At 44.4% G+C, this 22,942-nt stretch overlaps 1 protein-coding gene across 2 annotated transcripts in view; it reads left to right on the top strand.

The window, feature by feature from the left end:
• Positions 1-22,942, top strand: part of THADA (THADA armadillo repeat containing) — a 782,712-nt gene that overhangs the window by 621,742 nt on the left and 138,028 nt on the right. For both annotated transcript variants that reach the window (XM_068233009.1, XM_068233008.1), the window contains one exon: positions 12,242-12,314. In XM_068233009.1, coding sequence (XP_068089110.1) covers positions 12,242-12,314 — 73 coding nt within the window. The remainder of the gene's footprint in view (positions 1-12,241; positions 12,315-22,942) is intronic.

The following is a 22,942-nucleotide window of genomic DNA, read 5'->3' as shown; positions in this document are numbered from 1 at the left end:
CTGTATGCCCATTCTCCGGTGCCGCGTGGAAATCTCTGCAGTTCACTGACATTATTGCCACGGATCGCAGAACATACACAGTGTCCGGCTCAGCCTGTATACAGCAGCTTCCAGCAGACTGTAGATGTGTTTATGAGCCAGTGTGTGCTTTATTGCTACCACTGTAAGCACCTGCTGTCATGGCAGCCATCTGTCTTCAGAGGCCCATCAATGGACACAGCCATTCACAGCCCTGTCTGTTATGTTCCTGGAACTGTATGACTTCCTTGTCCAGACCAGGCAATGAGGTGTTAAAGGCCTTTAAAGGGATACAAACGGCCTTGAATGTCCTGTTTACGCTGGTTGGTTGTGAAAAGGCCAACAGAAGGCTGGCAGCCAACTATTAAAGCTGACACTATATAGTAAGGCGGTTGTCTAGCCTATGGGGTTTTTGTTTTGGGGGAGATGTTTAAAATGCATGTATCAGAACTTTTATTTGCAAAAAAATTATTTTCGGTAAAAATATTGCCTTTTGCAAAATAAAAAATACCTGCTGAGCCGGTTCACCAGCGTATATTGAAAAGAAAAGGCGCACAAACTACCTACCTTACGCCTAACACCCCCCTCCTCCGCACAAAATACCTACTTCTCGTCTACCCCCCGGCCAAACGACCTACCAGACCCTAATACCCCCCCCCCCCCCCCTTGCATAGACTACCTACCTGACACCTAGCCCTTACCCCCCACCCCGGCAAGAAAGAAAATAAACGTGATTTTGCAGGTGCAAATATCGGCACTGAGGCATTATTTGGTCGCCCATAGCGCCCAATAAATAGCGGGCGCTGTGCCAACTCCCCCTATTTATCAGGAGCTTCAAGAGAACCAGAGACGAAGCACCCTCTTGTATTTTACCTTATAAATCAGTGGGAACATGACAGTAAACACCTAATCTGCTCTTTGTTTCATTGTTCTCTGTTTAATCTGACTGTTATCACCTCTGATAAGAATCCCCGACTGAGCACTCAGTCTGGCTTTGCTACGGAATGATTATAGCTGAGTCTGTCTTCTCTGGTGTCTTTTCAAGCCCAAGCCTGCCCCCTTGTGGCTCTGCTATAATGACTCAGCTATATTTATTCCCTGCAAAGCCAGACTGAATGCTCAGTCCGGGATTCTTATCACAGCTGCTAACAGACACTTTTAGCAGTGAGGATGAAACAGAGAGCAGGGTAAGTGTTTTCTCTAATGTTCTTACTGATATATATGGTAAAATACACAAGTGTGCTTCCTCTCTGGTTCCCTTTCAGCCGCCCATATTACCCCTCTATGCTGATCTTTCAAAAGGTGCTTACAGCAGCGTCCACATTGCCTGCTTCTGTTCACAGATCTTCATCTCCTCTGCAGCCTCCTCAAAATCAGCTCCAGCCTGGCCACACGCAATACAGTATTCTTATTTCTTTTCACTTTCAGAATTGCAATCAATTTTTTGATTGGTTGTAACATTTCAAAAATATAACCAATGTAACGTGTGCTCAATTTTTCTCCAATTGTGAAAAAAAAAAAGATTGGGAACAGGCAATCTATCCTACAGCATTCCATTTTCATTGATATTGATCACAAAAATCGGCCACTCCCGGTCAGCTTATACCAATAAAAGCGGGAAATGTGATCAGATTCCTCACTCGAATGAAAGAAAAAAAAACAATTTTTCTGTACAACTCATCGTTTTTATGGAATTGCTGTCGTGTGTGGCCAACTTATTTCCAGTATTCCAGAGCTTGGACTGTATATGAACTGCGTCTAACATCTCACCCACGCCAGCACTGTATCGATAATCAGTCCTGCACAAACACATGCAGGGAAACAGCTGGTGTATTACTACTGATCAGTCAGGAGAAGAATTCACTCACAGTCATCAGCTGATCCGGTCATACCATCTTCATCAGATCGTTCATCGATCTAACGTGAATATTGCAAATCCTCAGATTCCAGCTTCTTGTGACCTTTATCTTAACAAGGCAGAGTGTGGATTGTAAACAGCTACTGTGACAGTCTGATGCAATCTTACAAATTAAGCCCTTAAACTGAAAGTAAAAATATGGCACTCCTTTCCATGTTACTAATGTTCTATTTATCATCCGTACTACACTTGGAATTCAATAGCTCTTAAGTTTAATTTCACTTCAGTTTCACTTTAAAGAGGCACTGTAGTGACCTATAGTAAAATGTAGTACATTGTTCAGGATACACACTTTCATATTAAAGGATACCACAACTGACATGTGACATAATGAGATAGACATGTGTATGTACAGTGCCTAGCACACAAATAACTAGGCTGTGTTCCTTTTTTTTTTCTCTGCCTGAAAGAGTTAAACATCAGGTATGTAAGTGGCACTTCCTGTCTGAGTCAGACTACAGCGTGATCTTCACTGATAAGAAACTACAACTATAAAACACTTTCCTAGCAGAAAATGGCTTCTGAGAGCAGGAAAGAGATAAAGAGGTGCAATAGTTCATAGATTTTAGCTCTGGTATACTTCAATGAATGTGTCATTGAACAAAAACAATAAAACTGTTAAAACTTAAAAAGTAGATCCTTTATAATAAAATCAGTGTCCCTGCGTGTGCTGTCTCTGTGTAGCTGGGTCCGTGGTTTTTGCTACTGCGCATGTGCGCAGCACGGACCCAGCCCCACAGAGACAGGAGGACAGGGCCAGGGAGCCGGGCGGGCGTGTGATCGGGTGGCCGGGTGCGTGTGCAGTACATGCGGCGGGCGGCGGCGGCGACGACAAACACAGACCCTAGAGCCCATATTTAACCGGACTTGGGTGTGCTAGTTTAAATATAAAATAAAATTGTGGAATATCTTAAAAAGTCATTTTTAGGAGAAGGAGAATCGATACAATTGTTTATTTCATTCGTTTATTTTCACCTTAGGTGTCCTTTAACCACTTATGCCCTCAGTCGTTTTCACTTTATGCATCCGAGCAATGTTCACCTCCCATTCATTAGCCTATAACTTTATCACTACTTATCACAATGAACTGATCTATATCTTGTTTTTTCCGCCACCAATTAGACTTTCTTTGGGGGGTACATTTTGCTAAGAGCTACCTTACTGTAAATGCATTTTAACAGTAAGAATAAGAAAAAAAATGAAAAAATGCATTATTTCTCAGATTTCGGCCATTATAGTTGAAAAATAATACATGCCTCCATAATTAAAACCCACGTATTGTATTTGCCCATTTGTCACGGTTATTTCACCGTTTAAATTATGTCCCTATCACAATGTACGGCGACAATATTTTATTTGGAAATAAAAGAGCATTTTTTCCGTTTTGCATCCATCACTATTTACATGCTTATAAAAAAAAAAATATATAGAAATATTTCATCTTTACATAGATATTTAAAAAGTTTAGACCCTTAGGTAAATATTTGTGTTTTTTTTTATATATATAGTAATGTTTTTTTTTTTTTATTATTAAATATTTTATGTGGGTATTTTTGGGAGGGTGGGATATAAATAGTGTTTTATTTGGGGAAATATTTGTGTATTGTAATGTTTTTTTACTTTTAGATGTAGTTTTACTTTTTGGCCACAAGATGGCAATCTTGAGTTTGTTTACATGACATCACTCTAAGCGTACAATGTACACTTAGAGGGACATAGCGTCAGAAAAGGCGTAGCTTCCGAGAGAAGCTGTGGCTTTTTCAGCGGGGGAGAGGAATCAGTGATCGGGCACCATAGCCCGATACATTGATTCCTGGGCTAACGAATCCGTGGCCGGGAGTGCGCGTGCACGCGCGCGATCGGCCGCGGGAGCGCGCATGTCCTCCTTGACGTTTTTGTACGTCAAGGAGGACAAAGTGGTTAATTATCCTGGTTTCAGCATCAGAAACACTTCCTCTATCTATCTATCTATCTATCTATCTATCTATCTATCTATCTATCTATCTCCTAGTGACAGCCTAGGATATTTAGTTATGTAGCATTCTCCTCCCAGAGCATTCTGGGTGATTGGGTATTGTTTCTAATGACTTCAGAACACACCGTAAACAAAACATTGCACAGTGATGCACCTACCAGCAGTAAATATGTCGTCATCTGTGATAAATGTAAGAATACGAATTCAGGAAAGGAAAGATTTTACAATGAGTGTACCTTGACCAAATAATTTATGAATTATCGTTGTTACAAATAAGCAGTTTTATTTATGAAGCTATATTCAGTAAAGTTACTGTTTAACATACTATATAAGGGTGTGTTCTGTAATGTACAAGCTAGCGTCTGCCCCAGTCACCTCTGACCAGTCAGTCCCGGGCCCATCCTACGCTGAGGGAATAAACCTTACTGGAGTCATGATGTACACGTAGGTGAGGTCATCTCTCCACTGAGAAACAACATGACACAGTTTATTGTGCTGTAAGCGTTTCTTGACGTACGGTAGTTATATTTTTTCAAGGTTTTTCTTTTTACATTGTAGAACTTAGGCTTACCTGTTGCATTTTCTGCAGGATGCCTGTGTGTGCCTAGACCGGTCGTATCATGTTGCACCTTGTATGACACACATCTTTACATTACATTGTGTCAATAAAATCCTGTTAGCTGAAAAAATAGGGCATTCTACAGTTAACAAGCGTGTCTTTTCTGTCTACATTATTCCACGCCTTCTCAGAAAGTTGTAGATAAGGGTGAACGCTTTATTGAATCTGGGAACTTGCTGACAGGTGCAGATTGATGACCTCATCACTGGGGTGTGAGCCTGATAGCCAATCAGCAGGCCAGGAAGCAGGCCCTTGCAAATCTAATCTTTCTTTTCTTTTCTTTGTTTTTCTCTTTCTTTCTTTCTTTTTCTTTTTTTTTTTCCTTTCTATTCCTTCTTTCTTTTTTCCTTTCTATTGTTTTTCTTTCTTTCTTTTTTTTCTCTTTCTTTCTTTCTTTTTTTTTCCTTTCTATTCTTTCTTTCTTTCTTTTTTTCCTTTCTATTGTTTTTCTTTCTTTCTTTCTTTCTCTCTCTCTCTCTCTCTCTCTCTCTCTCTCTCTCTCTCTCTCTCTCTCTCTCTCTCTCTCTCTCTCTCTCTCTCTCTCTCTCTCTCTCTCTCTCTCTCTCTCTCTATCACTCCCCTCTCTCTCTCTCCCCCTCTCTCCCTCTCTCCCTCTCTCTCTCTCCCCCTCTCTCCCTCTCTCCCTCTCTCTCTCTCCTTGTCTAGTAGTAGTTACAGGGGAGGACTGGGACCTTTTGACCTGGAGGGAAAACACAAACTAGAGGCCCGTTTTCATAGCAGCCCAAGGCAAGCAGTGCCCCTCGTGCTATATGCCAGTAGTCACATGGGAAATACAGTAAGAACACTTGAGGGACAGCGTGTAAAGTAAAGTATAATGCACTGGCACCGGGGGGCACATAATACATTTTGAGTTACAATGGCCGGGGTTTCCGTCGCGTTCAGAATTTATCATCAGAATTCACCTGCAAGCAGCTCTTCTAGAGTCTAAGGACTGTCTGCCAGCAGCCCCCCTGGAGTACAGGGACTGTCTGCAAGCAGCCCTTCTGGAGTCTAGGGACTGTCTGCAAGCAGCCCTTCTGGAGTCTAGGGACTGTCTGCAAGCAGCTCTTCTGGAGTCTAGGTACTGGAAAACTTTTCAACCAAGACAATACCTTATGTAGCTGTGCACATGCAGTCAGTTTATCAATGGTGAGAGACGAGACCGATTTTTTTTCCCCATGGACCCTGCAGGCAATCCTCTGCTCTGCATCATACTGTGTATATTTACCACCTTGCCTCTAATTGCTTTGTCATTGGGCGTTTATTTCCCTCAGCCAGTCTAGTGGTTCACATTGCCTTATACAAAAACATGAAAGCACCAGGCACAGTACTAGCCCTAAATCATTAAATGAGTCCTCCCTTCCCCCCTTGCCAGTCCTCCCATGTATTAGCATGACAGCTATAGCTAGATGCATGACTCAGGCTGCACATTCATTTTGTATAAATGTTTTTTCAGTGCCTACTCAAAGAAGCATGTGATTGATTTGGTCATATCATTGATTTTGATCATGTGATCAGTCATGTGTTTGTCGCCTGTTTTCAGTGTACACAGGAAGTAGAGGTAACACTGACCAGCTGATCACATTTCCCTCCACGTTTTCTACTATAAGAACTATACAAGAAATTGATTTATCTTTAGTGCAGTTGTCATGTCCTCCGGTAGTTCCTGGAAATGATAAATTGAGGGCTCTATGACCCAGATGCCTTAGTGAAAACAGTGAAGAGGCTATTGAGACCAGCGTCCTGATCAAAACAGCCTGACATCGCTCAATAACGTTTAATCAGCTCCAGCGTTCGTCTCATCGGATGTTTGATCAGGAGTGGAAATAAATATGGATCATTAGCTGCTGGGCAATTTGGGTGAATTGAGCAGTTATTAGATTAAACAATTTGTCAGCAGAGTCTATGTATTAAGTCATGTTCTTTCTAGATTTAATTCAGAATGTTAAAGGTTTTCAGACAATAGTAACAAGACAAGACGTGGGCACAGGAGTAAATGTACAGACCGGCCTTTAAAAGGTTAAACCCGACCTTCTAAATGAACTGCAAAACTTTATTGGGAAGGGGGGGGGGGGGGGTTGGTGTTTGAATGGAGTTAGATCTCATGTTTAGTTCTTAGCTTTGTTAAGAATATCACTAATTTCCTGTTCCTTGTCATCAATGATAAAAAGTCTATATATTTATGCCTCATATGAACCTAATCCCTACAGTACGGTTAAAGGTAAAGAGGCGCCCTGGTGTGTGGTGTGTGTATAAAATGGATTAAAACAAGTTTAAAATCGAAAAAGGTGAGGTGGCCTACCTCAACAACGAAACGAGAGGCTCCCTTTGCTATTGTTTTTTCTTCTAATCGGCACTGTGATTGGCCTGAGGAAGCGGGCTGAGACCGGTGAAACGCATTGCCTGTGCGAAATAAATTTCTTTGTTCATACAAGAATTTCGTTATTGAGGTAAGCCACTTCACCTTTTTCGATTTTAAACTGGTTTTAATCCATTTTATACATTTTATACATACCAGAGCGCCTCTTTCCCCTTACCTGTGCTTAACTTCCCCCCAATGTCCCCTGTTGTAGGGGTTGAGACCACATCCAGGTCCAGTTGGGCCACCCCAAGTGGAGTCGGGTTATTGTCTCCGCCTGCTTCCTGCGGTTGGTGGCCACCTTGCAACCCGCGTTTGTGAGTAGCATTTTGAATTTTCTTTCTACACGCTTTTCCTGTTTAACATACCCGTATATACCCGAATACAAGTCGACCTCGTGTATAAGTCGACTCCAATATTCAACCTTCTTAAGCTGGAATTTTTTATTGACTCAAGTATAAGTCTACCCAGCAAAGCTAATGGCTGCACTTGGGGCTCAGGAGGGGCTAATGACTGCACTGCATACAGTATTGCAGCCATTAACCCCTCCTGTCCCTTATGTGTAGCCAATAACTCCTCCAGGGCCCCAAGTGCAGCAATTATTCACTCCCCCTCCTGCAGCCCAGTATCCCCCCCCCCCCTTTCCTTGTTAATTGTTGTGGCCAGGACTTTCAGACCTGTGTTTTCTTGGCATTTATTTTCCTCATAGTATCACTTACCACTGGGTACATTTCTGCTAATGGGAATGTCACTATTAGTACACACATTACTCAGTGGGCTCAGTGTTTCCTGTGACTCGTGTATAAGTCGACCCCTATACTTTTTTGAAGTGAACCAGACCTAAATTTCTAGACTTATACTCGAGTATATACAGTACTACACTATTTGGACTCCCCTTTTTGTCTCCTGCACCTTTTTGCCTAGGGTGCTGTGACACCCCTCCAACTTCGCTAATCCCTACAGTACCCAACTAAAGAAATTAAAAAAAAAAAAAATGAAAGCCCGATTTCTGATTCTCACAATTTTTTTTTATTGTAGTAAAGCTTAAAGCTGAATGGGGACTTATTCCATTACTCAATTTTCATACATGTGAAACTCCAAAAATTAGAATATCGTGCAGAAGTCTATTTATTTCAGTAATTCAACTTAAAGAGAACCCAAGGCGAGGACATTACATTTAAAAAATGCTACCTGATCCATTGTGGCTGGGTGAAACAGGTAGCCTCCCTCTCCGCTGGCCCGTGTCTCTTTAGTTTCACTTTCGTGACCTCTGGGGTTATGACGCTGGAAGGAGAGAGAGATTCTCTCCCAGCGTGCAGGGAGGTGGGGGAGTGGCGGGGGCGCGGCCAGGGAGAGAGAGCTGCCCAATGGCAGCTGGGGTAAGTCTGCAAGAATGCCCCTAGCGGGTGTTTTGAACAGGGAATATTTCCCTTCGAGATTCGCAACAATCATTGTCGCCAATTTCAGAGGCAAACAGAAGATCGGTCCAGGACGGCGTGGGCACAGGTCGGCTGCAGGGGGCTGGCAGAAGCCCCAGGTAAGTGAAACTTTTATTTCTTTATTTTTGTTCCGCTTAAAGAAAAGCTATGTCTTAAAAAAGTTCCCCGGGGGGTACTCGCCTCGGGTGGGGAAAGCCTCCGGATTCCCCGTTCTCCTGTGTCCCACGGCGGTCTCGCTGTGCTCCTCTAAATAGCGGAGATGTAAATATTTACCTTCCCGGCTCCAGAGCAGGCACAGTATCGGCTCTCCGCTCGGAGATAGGCGGAAATAGCCGATCGCTGTCGGGCCGCTCTACTGCGCAGGGGCAAGTCTCCTACACCTCCGTAGTAGAGCGGACCCGACGGAGATCGGCTATTTACGCCTATCTCCGTGCTGAGAGCCACAACAGCGCCCCCGCTGGAGCACGGAAGGTAAATATATCAGCGCTTGTCGGGGGAAGATTCCGGGAAGCTTCGGGGGAGCCAGCGCTGGATTGCCTGCAGCTACAGGGGAGGGGGAAGCATCATTGGGACCCTGAGGCTTCCCCCTCCCCAGGTGAGTACCCCCCAGGGAATTTTTTTTGTCACAGAGTCTCTTTAAAGTAGCCTGCAAACATACACTTCCATAGTTCCCAACTGTCCCTCTTTTGAAACTAAATCCCTCTGTTCTTCTTTCTCTCTAATTTGTCCCTCTTTCAGGACTGATGTACAGATCTATGGAAATATATACATTTTTCTGCTGAAAATGTGTTTAATTGATTCTAAACTTTATTCCCATCCTTTTAATTGATATATTTCTTATTTTCAAATGCTAATATGAAGGTTAATGGACCAGGATAGAAAGGACCAGTGTGGTTTGAATTATAAAACAACATATTTTTCTTATGAAATCTTTATACTATTTGTGACTAGGGGTGTGCCAGTGGCATGATTAGGGGTGTGCCAAAGGGCGTGATTAGGGGTGTGCCAGTGGTGTGACTAGGGGTGTGCCAGTGGCGTGATTAGGGGTTTGCCAGGGGTGTTTAGGGGTGTGCCAGGGGCATGACTAGGGGTGTGGCAGGGGCATGACTAGGGGTGTGGCAGGGGCATGACTAGGGGTGTGGCAGGGGCATGGCTCAAGTAAAAGACAGAGGCGCTGAACGTACGTCTGACCTATTGCTGCCATAAACTCCTTTTTTTATTGTCTGATGAAGCGGGGCTAAATCTGCGAAAGGCGTTGCGATTTTGTTCTGGAGTGGCGCAAGTGTCTAGTATAATATACTTTGCGTGCAAACCATATTGGAAGCTAAAGTTCCTCCTAGTTAAATAAATGTTAGCACTTGTCTTGGATGCAGGGCATGCATTTTTCAGTCTGGCAGAGGCAGTGTATGCCTGTGGGATTAACCATTCAATTGCAACATGTGTTTAGGGATGCGCAGCCTTTCCCCCCACCTTTCCTTAACTTTGTAACTATGTAACTGTCAGGTTAGCTGCTCTCAGCCCCTTCTCCTGAGTTTCTTGTTTGCATGATAAGTAGTAGCAGATTTGCATATGATTTACATCTGAATTGAATGCGAAGTGTGCAGAAAATCTATTTAGGTGCTGCACACTGAGCTGGTGGTCATTTCAGATGCAGCCTTAGTAGTATGCGCTGGCGTTCTCCTCGCTGTTAAATACATTTATATCTGTTTTGAAACTGACAGAACTTGTGTCTGCTTCCGGGAGGTAAGTCCACCACTGCCTCCTTAGCAATTTTAAGAATTTTAGTATATTTTATCCTGTTGGCGCCTCTGTTTGCTTTATATTATGGATTAAAGAGAGCCGAAGCGAACAAAAATTGCTATTTTTACCTTCTAGTCCGCTTCAGTACTCTCAATAGATGTAAACCGCTGCATCCCCGCCGTAAAAGGAGTGCTTTAGACCCCCCAAATCCCCAGGGGGCAATCCGGCCGGCGCTTCCTGAAAGAGGCAGAGCTTTCAGCTTCAGCTCTGCCTCTACTGATGTCAATCGCCGCCTCTCCCCGCCCCTCTCACTCTTCCTTCACAGAGAGCGGCGGGGAGAGGCGGAGATCCGCGCGGCGATTGACGTCAGGAGAGGCAGAGCTACAGCTCATAGCTCTGCCTCTCAGGGCAGCACAATCCACAACCAAGATGATCGTGGATGTTTGTCCCAAGATTTGGGGGGTCTAAAGCCCTCGTTTTGTGGCGAGGAATCGGCGGTTTACATCTAATGAGACTACTGAAGTGAACTAGCAGGTAAAAGTAGCAATTTTTGTTCGTTTCAGAGTCTCTTTAAAGAGAAACTTCAGCCTAAACAAACATACTGTCATTAATGTTACATTAGTTATGTTAATTAAAATAGATAGGTAATATAATCTCTTACCCTCCCTGTTTTAAAAGATCCGGCAAATGTTTGTGATTTCATGAGGGCAGCCATCTTTTTGGTTGAAAGGAGGTGACAAGGGAGCATTATTATTATTTAGTATTTATATAGCACCGACATATTACACAGCGCTGTACAGAGTATATTGTCTTGTCACTGAACTGTCCCTCAAAGGAGCTCACAATCTAATACCTACCATTGCCATATGTCTATATTATGTAGTGTAAGTACTGTAGTCTAGGGCCATTTTTTTTTTTTTTTTAGGGGAAGCCAATTAACTTATCTGTATGTTTTTGGAATGTGGGAGGAAACCGGGGTGCCCGGAGGAAACCCATGCAGACACGGAGAGAACATACAAACTCTTTGCAGATAATGCCCTGGCTGGGATTCGAACCAGGGACCCAGCGCTGTAAGGCGAGAGAGCTAACCACTATGCCACTGTGCTGCCCATGAGACACAGTTCCAACTGTCCTGTGTCCTGAGCACCTCTCCCAGTTGCTAGGCAACGTGAACAACAACATAGGAAATCTCATCATGCTTTGCACAGCATCAGGGGAAAAAAGCCCGGGCAGTTTTCTTTGATGGGTGGAGCTTAGCTAAAAATGCAGCTAAAAATGATGCTTTGGTAAGAAAAACAAAGTTCTGATGCTGTGAAACTGTTAAAGAAACACCAAGCCTTTTCAGTGCTGCTGAGTAGATTTTTAGTCCGGAGGTTCACTTTAAAGGGACTCCGAGCAGTGCAGAAACTATGGAAAGATGCATATTATTTTAAAGATCTCTTTCTCCTCTTTCCAATGACATATAAACCGCCACCCTACGCCTTTTATTTTTCGCTATTTTCGCGATTGAAATTGCCACGGCCGTGATTTGGATAGCGAAAATAGAGAAAACTAAAAGGCGTAGGGTGACGATTTAGGTGTCGTCAGAAAGAGGAGAAAGAGAGCTTTAAAATGATATCCATCTTTCCATAGTTACATTGTATTCAGCAGAATGGAGCTGCTGACCTTAGGAAAAAGTCGCCCTGTGTAATACAATGTAACTATGGAAAGATGGATATCATTTTAAAGCTCTCTTTCTCCTCTTTCTGACGACACCTAAACTGTCGCCCTACGCCTTTTAATTTTCTCCATTTTCGTGATCGAAATCGCGGCTGCTGCAATTTCAATCGCAAAAACTAAATGGCGTAGGGCGACGGTTTATATGTCATTGGAAAGAGGAGAAAGAGAGCTTTAAAATGATATGCATCTTTCCATAGTTTCTGCACTGCTCGGAGTCCCTTTAAGTGTCCCTCTTTATGAACTCAAAGTTGGGAGGTATGCACTTTTGAAATAACAGTTTTAGGTAGAATCAGCTTTTTCCTGGATGTGGTGAACGATATGTGACTGCGTTCAATCACCAAGTAGGAGGCATAGTTAAATATTTTGCTGCCAAATTGAAATACTTCATCCCCTGGAAAATAGTGTCACTTTTTCCCCTTAAAATAAAGCATATTCCTTTATTTGTGTTTTCCAGCGTGGAAATCCAGAGTTCAGCCCTGAAGCTCTCGTCTCGATTGGCGGTCAGTCTCGCAGGGAATGAGACAGAGGTAGGTCTGGAGCGTTGCTGCGTGTGGCGAGCAGCTCTGCGTGTGTGTGGCGTGTAAAATGCGGTCACGGTCATTAAAGAAGTCCACGCTGCATAGAAGAACGGCATCCATAAAATTAGATAAATTGTGCAATTTACTTTAAATACCTTCAAATTTCGGTTGTGGTTAACCATGAAAACTTTTCTAAAAACAGGCTTTTCTGCATGCAGGAAATAAAGTCACCTGGAAAAAAAGGCGCAGGGGATTGCCGCTAGTAGAGTATCGCTACAATTATCTATATTCTACTGCCGGATTCCAATCGTAAAATATTGGTGATTTTTACCGATATTTTACTATAGCTAAACCTAACCCTACTCTCACTCAGAACCCTCCCTCTACCGATGCCTAACCCTAGGACCCCCCTAACCCCCCCCCCCCTTCCTGGTGGTGTCTAACCCTAAGATCCCCCCTGGTGGTGTCCAACCCTATCCCCCCGATGGTGCCTAACCCTAAGATCCCCCCGATGGTGCCTAACCCTAAGAACAAAGCTTTCCCCTCGTCGGGAGCATGCTGCTCGGGCGCAGTACAAGGTTTTCTCTCACTGTGCCTGCGTAGGACCCTCCTGGCGATGGGAGCATGAACATAGATGTGCTCGGCCAGGGCTGCACAGGCGCAGTGGCCATCGACTTGCAATAACGAAACTTAGCCGTGGCGAGGAACCAGAAGATCATTCAGAGATGGTGCAGCACAGGGAGGCTGAAGGGGGCTGGCAGAAGCTCCAGGTAAGTCAAACTTTTTTTGTTTTAAGTCATTACAAGTTTCCTTTAAGGAGGTTATACAGTATTTTAGACCATTAGGCCCTTAGTCTGCATCTAAGCGGGAATCGCGCGATTCCCGCTAAGCGCAAACCGCTAGTGTTTTTACAAAACACTGCTCCTATTCTACCCTATGGCAGTGTTCTCACTGCCGCAATCGCGGGCGTTTTGCAATTATCGCTAATCACAAATGCGTTACCTGCAGCGGTTTGCCGGCGATTCTGGAGCGATCGCAATTAGCATGTATTGAACCGCCAATCACAATCGCTTCCAAAACGCTATTAGTCTAGTGATTTTTCCGTGTTTATCGTGAAAAATGCTAGTTTAGAGAGATCCCTCTCTGATCATATCTGATCACACACTGCACAGCAATTTCCAATAGATTTCAGCATAAAATCTATTGAAAATGATGCTAGCGCCTGACCCCCACCCTCCACCGGTGTCCCTGAAAGTGTACAAGATTCCCCCCGTGCCTGTTAAAGGCTCACCTGGCCGCCAGCATGACTCCTGGCCGCCTCCTCCTCCATAGGGACATCACAACATGCGTCCGTGTCACTGCGGAGTAGACCTTTAACAGTGCACACAGGCACAGGTGGATACTTGTACACTTTGGGAACACTGGTGGGGGGTACGCCAATAATCACAATATCTAACACCATTACCGCCGGTCCGCCGCACATCCGATCAACCCCTTGCAACCAAGATAAATCCCATCGTTACCATTTCGGATGGAAATCGGTGGAAAGATTGATCTGGCGGTCCAATACGATAAAATGATCAAATTTGGAAGGTGAATCGGCAAATAAGATCGAGTAATGTTTGGGCCCTTCGGAGGCATCAAACAACAGAGGAAATGAGAGAGCGGGTATGTGAGGCTGGTATCGGCAGCCTAAAGCTACATACCTGCCAGAAGACCGTGGAAAATTAATCAGGGAGATACGCGGCGGCAAACGATCATTCCCCAATCCATTTTCCGCAATCACGAACTCTGGTGCAAACATCGTTGGGTGAACACGGTAATTATCACAGGGGTCTATGGCGATCATTACGATCATGCACGATTGGATCCACCATGTTGATCATTCAAAGCGAACGATTATCGCGCGCAATCAGCCGTCGTTAAATATCGGTTAACAGACTTTTGTTGAACGATGTGGCGTGATATCGCAAAAAAATCGCTTGTCACGCAAAATCGTTTGCATATAAAATCGTTTAACTTACATTTGGTAGAGCAGCAAGGAGAACGCCAGCGCATACCACTAAGGCTGCATCTGAAATGACCACCAGCTCAGTGTGTAGCACCTATATAGACTTTCTGCACACTTCGCATTCAATTCAGATGCAAATCTGCTACTACTTATCATGCAAACAGGAAACTCAGGAGGAGGGGCTGGGGGCAGCTAACCTGACAGTTACATAGTTACAAAGTTAAGGAAAGGTGGGGGGGGGGGGGAGTCTGTGCATCCCTAAACACATGTTGCAATTGAATGGTTAATCGCACAGGCATACACCGCCTCTGCCAGACTGAAAAATGCATGCCCGGCATCCAAGAAAAGTGCTAACATTTATTAAACTAGGAGGTACTTTAGCTTCCAATATGGTTTGCATGCAAAGTATATTATACTAGACACTTGCGCCACGGTGAGGCAGACCTCCGGGCAAGTGACCTAACCTAAATTTAAAACCTTTATTATAAAATCGTTTGCTGGATACAGGCCTTAAGAGCAGGAGAAAACTTTTACAGGGCTCCCATGATGCATCCTGTTCTGTGGCATGATTATAACCTACAAACACTTTATAATGCATTTATAATTCTTGGATGCGTCTGTCAGCTGTTCAGTTCCAGCGGTTCTGTGTAGAGCCGTTTCAGCGAATCTCCTAATTTACTGGTAATTATGAGTACACTGAAGCTGATCTCCTGGAAATCATGATGAGACACAGCAATAAAGCACATACCATTTAACCCAAACTGCATTATTCTTCTGTACCTTGTGCCTTTCTCTTTATTCCTGAGACATTTGTGTATTGGTTTAGCTCCAAACCAGCAGCTCTGTTACATCAGTATATCAGCAGTATGGACAAATGTACCTTTGGAGATTGCAACCGATTACACGGCAGGTGGTCATTAAAATCTGTCCCGTTTGAGAAGAGAATAACGCATGGCACAACGGTGAATTTATTTACGGTATATCATCGCTGATAGGCCAAACTGCGGATAAGCCCAACCCCCACATGTTTAGCCTAAAAATTAGGCCAAGCCCGGGCTTTGGCTGGGTCACTCAAGCACATTCACTGAGTTGTCCCTAAAGCAGGCCATACATAAGTCGATGTTACCATCGATATACGGCCTTTTGCACACTGCAAGTGATTCCGATTCAGATTCCGCTTTTTAATCAGTTTTTACATCCGATTCCGATTCCGATTTGCAGTTTGCTCCCTGCACACTGCAAATCGGAATCTGAATCGGATGTAAAAACTGATTATAAAGCGGAATCTGAATCGGAATCACTTGCAGTGTGCAAGAGGCCTACAGAAGATTCTAACACTGTGATCGAAATCGGTAAAGCAAATGTTGCCTGATTGAATGAATCGAATTCTGATGGAAATCGATCAGTGAATCGGACCGGAGAAAAAAATTTGCTTGATCGGCCACGGGTCAGAAGCGCGGCGCTAGGGGCGTTCGATTTGGTAATGACTGACACAGAATAGGGGCAGTACGCTCACTTGTTCCGGCTGGCTCGTTTCCTCCTGGGTCTGGTGCTTTAACTTCATGCCGCAGGTCTCCTCTCGCTGGATCTGTATTGTTTGATCTTTAGCTTCTGTCACATGACCAGGAAGAGGGGCATAGGGAGGAGGAGCCTTGCGGCATGGAGTTAAACCACCAGTCCTGGTCCTGGGAGGACATGTGCCAGACAGACAGGTGAGAGTACTGCTGCCAATTGGGGGGAGCACGGATGGTGGGGTGGGGGGCCACGACGCATTGGTGCGACGGCTCCACAGATTTTGATTGATTTTAAGCTGAAACCGATTCAAAATCTGGACGCAGCATATGGGCAGCTAATAGATCCCTCTTTGATCAATTGCAATCCTAGAAGGATCTATCTGATGGTTGATCTGGTGGCCATCGACAAGTGTATAGCCACCTTCAGTTTCCCCTGTGTGGTCTTTGCTTTGTGTTTAGGGTGACTGTCCTGTGAGAAGGTGGATCCGATATGAACTTTTACTCATTGCATGATTGTGTTCCTTTCCTATTGTTTATAGAGCATTCCTCAAGCCAAATACTTTTTTGTTTTGTTTTAATACTCTAATTCCCTATAAACTAAATAAACCACGCCCACAGGTTTTCAGAGAGCCTTAGCAGTAGCAAGGGCTCATGGAAGCTCAGTCTGGGCAGGAGGAGGAGGAGGTGTTACTAGCCAGAGATTTCAGAGGCAGAGGGGAGGAGGGAGGAGGAGGGGGGATTAGGTTTTTTAGCTCAAGATGCAGATAAGCCTGCCTCTGTGTAATGTTTACACACAGCATGGCCGCTGTCATTGTATCACAGGAATAAATAATCATATTCTATTAAAGCGGTTTGCAGCTAGATTTGCTGTGTAAACTATCTAAACTTTAGATAAGATATATAGACAAGTTACTTGTTATAGTTAGTTTTTCATCTCGGATCCGCTTTAAGTCCAGTTTGAGGCCTATTACTAGTACTATGTACTTTGCACTGTTTAGCTTTCCCCTAACTCTAATTAGTCTGCCAGTCTCTACCACAAAAAACAACCCCACACCATTGTGCCACCACCACCACCATGCTTCACTTTTGACATTGGTGACATTGTTTCAGGTCGTGAGTGCAGCATGGTTTCCTCATAACATGACGTTGTTTTGAGGCCAGTGCAATCCTTGCTTCAGATTAGAGAATCTTTCTTTATGCTGTCTCTTTAGGGTTTAGCCCTTTAGGTGGCTTTTTGCAAATATCAAGCGGGCTTTCACTTTCACTTTCTGTTACTTAGTAGAGTCCACAAATTTTCCCTGGAGCTCCGTCTGACTGACTTTTGAGTTCCCGGTCAGCTTTCACACCCAGGCTCTCCTTCCTCGATTGGTCAGTTGGTGGGACGGCCAACTGTAGAAAAAGCCATGGTTGTTCCAGGCTTCTTAACCCTTTAGCTGCAGGGCCAAATTTTTCCTTCCGCTGGGGAAGTGTGCCTCCTCCAGCCTAGCAGGGTATGCAGAGTGGGCGGCAGGGAGCTTTTATAGTTACCTGTACAGATGGTTGGGTCGGGTGGTTCTTCCTCCACGTCTGCAGCGATGTAATCCCGACATGTCTTCGGAGTTCCCTTCTCATGATATGACGTGATCAGGATCCATTTCCGCCATCACCCCTCTTCCACCACCAGGTGGTGCTGTAACGCTGACACAGTCTCCTGATCACGTCACATCGTGTGATCGGGACCCAGAAGGCCTGTCGGAAGTTCAGAGTTGCGGGCGGAGGAAGAAGAAGCCGTCTGGAAAATAGGCAACTATAACTGCTTCCTGCCTGCCTGATGCACTAGGCAGCCAAACAAGTTTTGCCGACAGAGGTTTATGCTAGGTACACACTGAGATTTACTGGCAGATCGTTTTGGTTCACGTCAATAGGGAATCGATCGGAAAATGCTCCGAAATCTATCGGAAATCAGATCGGACATGTTGGAAATAATCGATCTGACAGTAAATCTGCCATAAAATCTCATAATGTGTACCCAGCATTAGAGTGCACAAGACGCTTTCAGATGAAAAATTTTCTTTGAAGTTGCCAATGGGTTAAAAAAAATGCTGGCATCCCCCGTGTTTTGGGGAACCTTCAGTTTTTTATTTGTATCCTCGACCACCTCTGTGCCGTGACGCAAGCAGCCAATCGAGGTGCGTCATTTGAACCAGTTTCACCCTTTGCTTATCAGGTCCAGACTATTCAGTTTACCGCAGATGGATGAAAAACAATTTGTACGAATATCTCAGTAATGACGGGTAGAATGGGAGACAGCTTGTCTGAATTTCAAGTGGCATAGTAACGGTTCTGAATACTCGTGTCAGTTTGACATTCTCGTTCTTTCATTTGCTTTTATTCCAAAACTTCTGTTTGCTCTCTGTCAATTGTAGGCATATAAACTGTTACCTAATTTGGGGGGAAAAAATGAACGGTGTTGCAAGATAAACAAGCTGAAACCGAGAGTCGGAATTGCAATATATCGGTAATTTAAATTACTGATGTTTTACTCTGCACTACCCAGCACCTATCCTAACCTTAAAGGATACCCGAGGTGACATGTGACATGATGAGATAGACATGTGTATGTACAGTGCCTACCACACAAATAAATAGGCTGTGTTCCTTTTTTTCTTCCTCTGCCTGAAAGAATTAAAAATTAGATACGTAAGTGACAGTTTCTGTCTGGGTCGGGACTGGGTCAGACTATAACATAACCCTCATTGATAAGGAATTGCAGTCATATAACACTTTCCTGGCAGTAAATGGCTTCTGAGAGTAGGAAAGAGATAAAAAGGGTAGATAGTTCACAGATTTTAGCTCTGGCATACTTCAGTAAATGTGTCATTGAGAAAAGGCCATGAAACAGTAAAAACTTAAAAAGTAGATTGCCGAGAGACTGCAGACATGGGATTGTTGGCGTATCTGGTTAGAAATGGTGGTTACCTCAACAATGACTGCTTTAGAATCCTAAAGCTGAATACTCACCACCCGACGGAGGAAGTGGAATCAGCGACGTCCCCCTGACGCCGAGCCTTCCGCGATCCATCCTCCGGGCGGCGGCTACACGTGACATAACACAAATGGGAAGCCAAGCGATCACGGTACTTTGCGCAGAGTTGTCGGGGATCTTAAAGATCTGACCACCATGGCGGTCTTTATCGCCACACGTCATTAAAACTTTGTGTACTTGCGAGCCTGTACCCACATCGCGAGATTGCGGAAACAATTGCTTGTCGTTCAAAAAAGTGGTTGGAAAAATCGTTGGAAAAAAATCATGTAGTGGGTACGAGCCTTAATCTACTTTCCTGTGAAAATCTGGTGACCCAAAACCAGTAATTACAACGGCACTTTTTGGGGTTAGCCATCTGGGGTCACAAAGAGGACCAGTAAAGGCGATCTTGAAACATGCAAACCTTTGGATCTTAGAGGTCACACTTGAGGCCCACTGGGGGAGATTTATCAACGCATTACCAACAGTTTTTTCTTCTTAATCTGTTCCAACCAGCAGGGAGAACAGTTCTGCATGATAATAAGATCCTTCTTAAATCCTAGGTAATAGCGGCAATTTAGCATGAATTTCTGGAGCTGCACTACAGTTAAGAAAAGTGCAAATCCATCCTTAAACTGGTGCAGAATAAGAAGTGCTTGATAGCAGTTCTACAGATGCAGAACTGCAGTCTAGACATGATTGCAGACTGCAGGCTATAGATGATTTGTGATGTGCTCCTCCCACTGCTGAATTCCTCCTCAGAGCCTGCATCTATCAATACAGCAGGTGTGTTGGTTACCTCAGCAACAGCAATTCCCCTCACACCCTGCACTGTCTGAGAGACTCCTCCTATTTTACAACAGTTTTAGAAGGAATCTGCACTATTTAGTGATTTCTTAGGATGTCTGAGACAGTTCTGCATGGATTTCTAAAAACCTACTAATATTTTGTCTCAGACACTCTTGATCAATGTCCCCCACTGTATCTAGCTAGTAGACTACTTCAGGCCCTGATCCAATTCACTTTTACTCCTAAATTTTCTCCTATGAGATAATTTTTCATCTGCTGGATTCAGATTAAAAGAACTTTTCAGCACTCTGCAATTGAAAAACTACCAAAAAGTAGGTGAAAAATAACTGTCAGATTTATTTGGAGTATTTTTTTGCTTGCTGGTGGCTGAAAACGCATTTTATTGATAAGATTTAAAATTATTATCTTGGAGAAAACTTAGGAGAAAAAGTAAAATGGCCCTTACTGTCTTACAGCAATAGTTTCTGTACTTAGTGGCCTGCTATCAGGGATAGGTTTAGCAACAATGTGGTCCTGGTAAAACAATTAACATGATAATTACTATTATTATTATTTATTGTATTTATAAAGCGCCAACATATTACGCAGCGCTGGACATTAGTTTGGGTTACAGACGATATTTAGGGGTGACAAAAAGCAATAAGGCAATACAGGAATACAAGAAAGACCAGATCACACAGCACAGTATGAGTACAAGGTAATGCTTAGTCACTGGATGGCAGCATGGAGATCACACAGCACAGTATGAGTACAAGGTAATGCTTAGTCACTGGAGGGGAGCATGGAAATTACACAGCACAGTATGAGTACCAGGTAATGCTTAGTCACTGGATGGAGCATGGAGATCACGCAGCACAGTATGAGTACAAGGTAATGCTTAGTCACTGGATGGAGCATGGAGATCACACAGCACAGTATGAGTACAAGGTAATGCTTAGTCACTGGATGGAGCATGGAGATCACGCAGCACAGTATGAGTACAAGGTAATGCTTAGTCACTGGATGGAGCATGGAGATCACGCAGCACAGTATGAGTACAAGGTAATGCTTAGTCACTGGAGGGGAGCATGGAGATCACACAGCACAGTATGAGTACAAGGTAATGCTTAGTCACTGGAGGGGAGCATGGAGATCACACAGCACAGTATGAGTACAAGGTAATGCTTAGTCACTGGATGGAGCATGGAGATCACGCAGCACAGTATGAGTACAAGGTAATGCTTAGTCACTGGAGGGGAGCATGGAGATCACACAGCACAGTATGAGTACAAGGTAATGCTTAGTCACTGGAGGGGAGCATGGAGATCACACAGCACAGTATGAGTACAAGGTAATGCTTAGTCACTGGAGGGGAGCATGGAGATTACACAGCACTGTATGAGTACAAGGTAATGCTTAGTCACTGGATGGGAGCATGGAGATCACACAGCACAGTATGAGTACAAGGTAATGCTTAGTCACTGGAGGGGAGCATGGAGATTACACAGCACAGTATGAGTACAAGGTAATGCTTAGTCACTGGAGGGGAGCATGGAGATTACACAGCACAGTATGAGTACAAGGTAATGCTTAGTCACTGGATGGGAGCATGGAGATCACACAGCACAGTATGAGTACCAGGTAATGCTTAGTCACTGGAGGGGAGCATGGAGATCACACAGCACAGTATGAGTACAAGGTAATGCTTAGTCACTGGAGGTGGGCATGGAGATCACACAGCACAGTATGAGTACAAGGTAATGCTTAGTCACTGGATGCAGCATGGAGATCACACAGCACAGTATGAGTACAAGGTAATGCTTAGTCACTGGATGGAGCATGGGGATCACACAGCACAGTATGAGTACAAGGTAATGCTTAGTCACTGGAGGGGAGCATGGAGATCACACAGCACAGTATGAGTACAAGGTAATGCTTAGTCACTGGATGGGAGCATGGAGATCACACAGCACAGTATGAGTACCAGGTAATGCTTAGTCACTGGAGGTGGGCATGGAGATCACACAGCACAGTATGAGTACAAGGTAATGCTTAGTCACTGGATGCAGCATGGAGATCACACAGCACAGTATGAGTACAAGGTAATGCTTAGTCACTGGATGGAGCATGGAGATCACACAGCACAGTATGAGTACAAGGTAATGCTTAGTCACTGGAGGGGAGTATGGAGATCACACAGCACAGTATGAGTACAAGGTAATACTTAGTCACTGGATGGAGCATGGAGATCACACAGCACAGTATGAGTACAAGGTAATGCTTAGTCAGTCACTGGATGGAGCATGGAGATTAGGCAAGTTAGGTTCACTCAGATGCATAGCATGGGTGCACAGTAATGGAGGTGCATGATCAGGTAGGACACAAAAGGAGGAGGACCCTGCCCAAAGGCTTACAATCTAGAGGGAGAGGTGGGGACACGCGAGGTAGGGGACCAGAGTTCAGCTGTAGGTTTAGAGCACCAGTGAGGGGTGGTAGGCCAGAGTGAAAAGGTGAGTTTTGAGGGCCTTCTTGAAGATGTTGAAGGAGGGGGCTGCCCTAATGGGTGGAGGTAGGGAGTTCCATAGTGTTGGAGCAGCTCTTGAGAAGTCCTGGAGGCGTGCATGGGACTGGGTGATGTGGGGGGCGGTTAGGCGAAGTTCATTGGAAGAGCTGAGTGAGCGGCTAGGTGTGTACCTCTGAGTAAGATCGGAAATGTAGGTTGGACAGGTTTTGTGGACAGATTTGTAGGTCAGACACAGTATCTTGAATCTGATTCTGGACTGGATAGGAAGATAGGTTGGTTCCCCTTGCATTAGTTTTGTGGTTACAGTAAAGTTGTTGTGACCTCTACAATCCTTGCCTTGGGGGGCCACCGAGAAACTGAGCCCTGGAAAATTGTCCGCATTCCCCCTATAGGACCACTAGTTTTGCATATTATCACTAACTGTAATGGTAATCTTTTCTAAAAGCAAAAAATTCTGCTTACATGCCTATTGGGCAGTTCACCCTTCCATCTGCCGACCAATGAGCGCCTTCCATCTGCAATTGAATGCTGCGGAATTTGTAACCCCACACGTCAGCATTTCACAAACGTCACTGTTACCCAGCAGCAATGCAATGCGTCATGTTGCGTCTGAGTGTGACAAACGCCTCCGCGCAGCTTGTGCTGAGCACTAGCATATGCCTGACAGGTGCATGGGAGCGGAGCAGGAAGTGCAGGGCCTGAATATCTAGAAAGGTCACAAGGGCCCGGGCCTTGGCCGGCTACAGCCCACGGGGTTGCTACATATGAAGGAGAAAGCTTGCAAAGGGGAGCAAT

This window comes from Hyperolius riggenbachi, chromosome 4, assembly GCF_040937935.1.
Source record: "Hyperolius riggenbachi isolate aHypRig1 chromosome 4, aHypRig1.pri, whole genome shotgun sequence".
NCBI classification, from domain to species: Eukaryota; Metazoa; Chordata; class Amphibia; order Anura; family Hyperoliidae; genus Hyperolius; species Hyperolius riggenbachi.
Note: the sequence above shows the minus strand (reverse complement) of the source record. Positions and strands in the feature narration are given on the sequence as shown.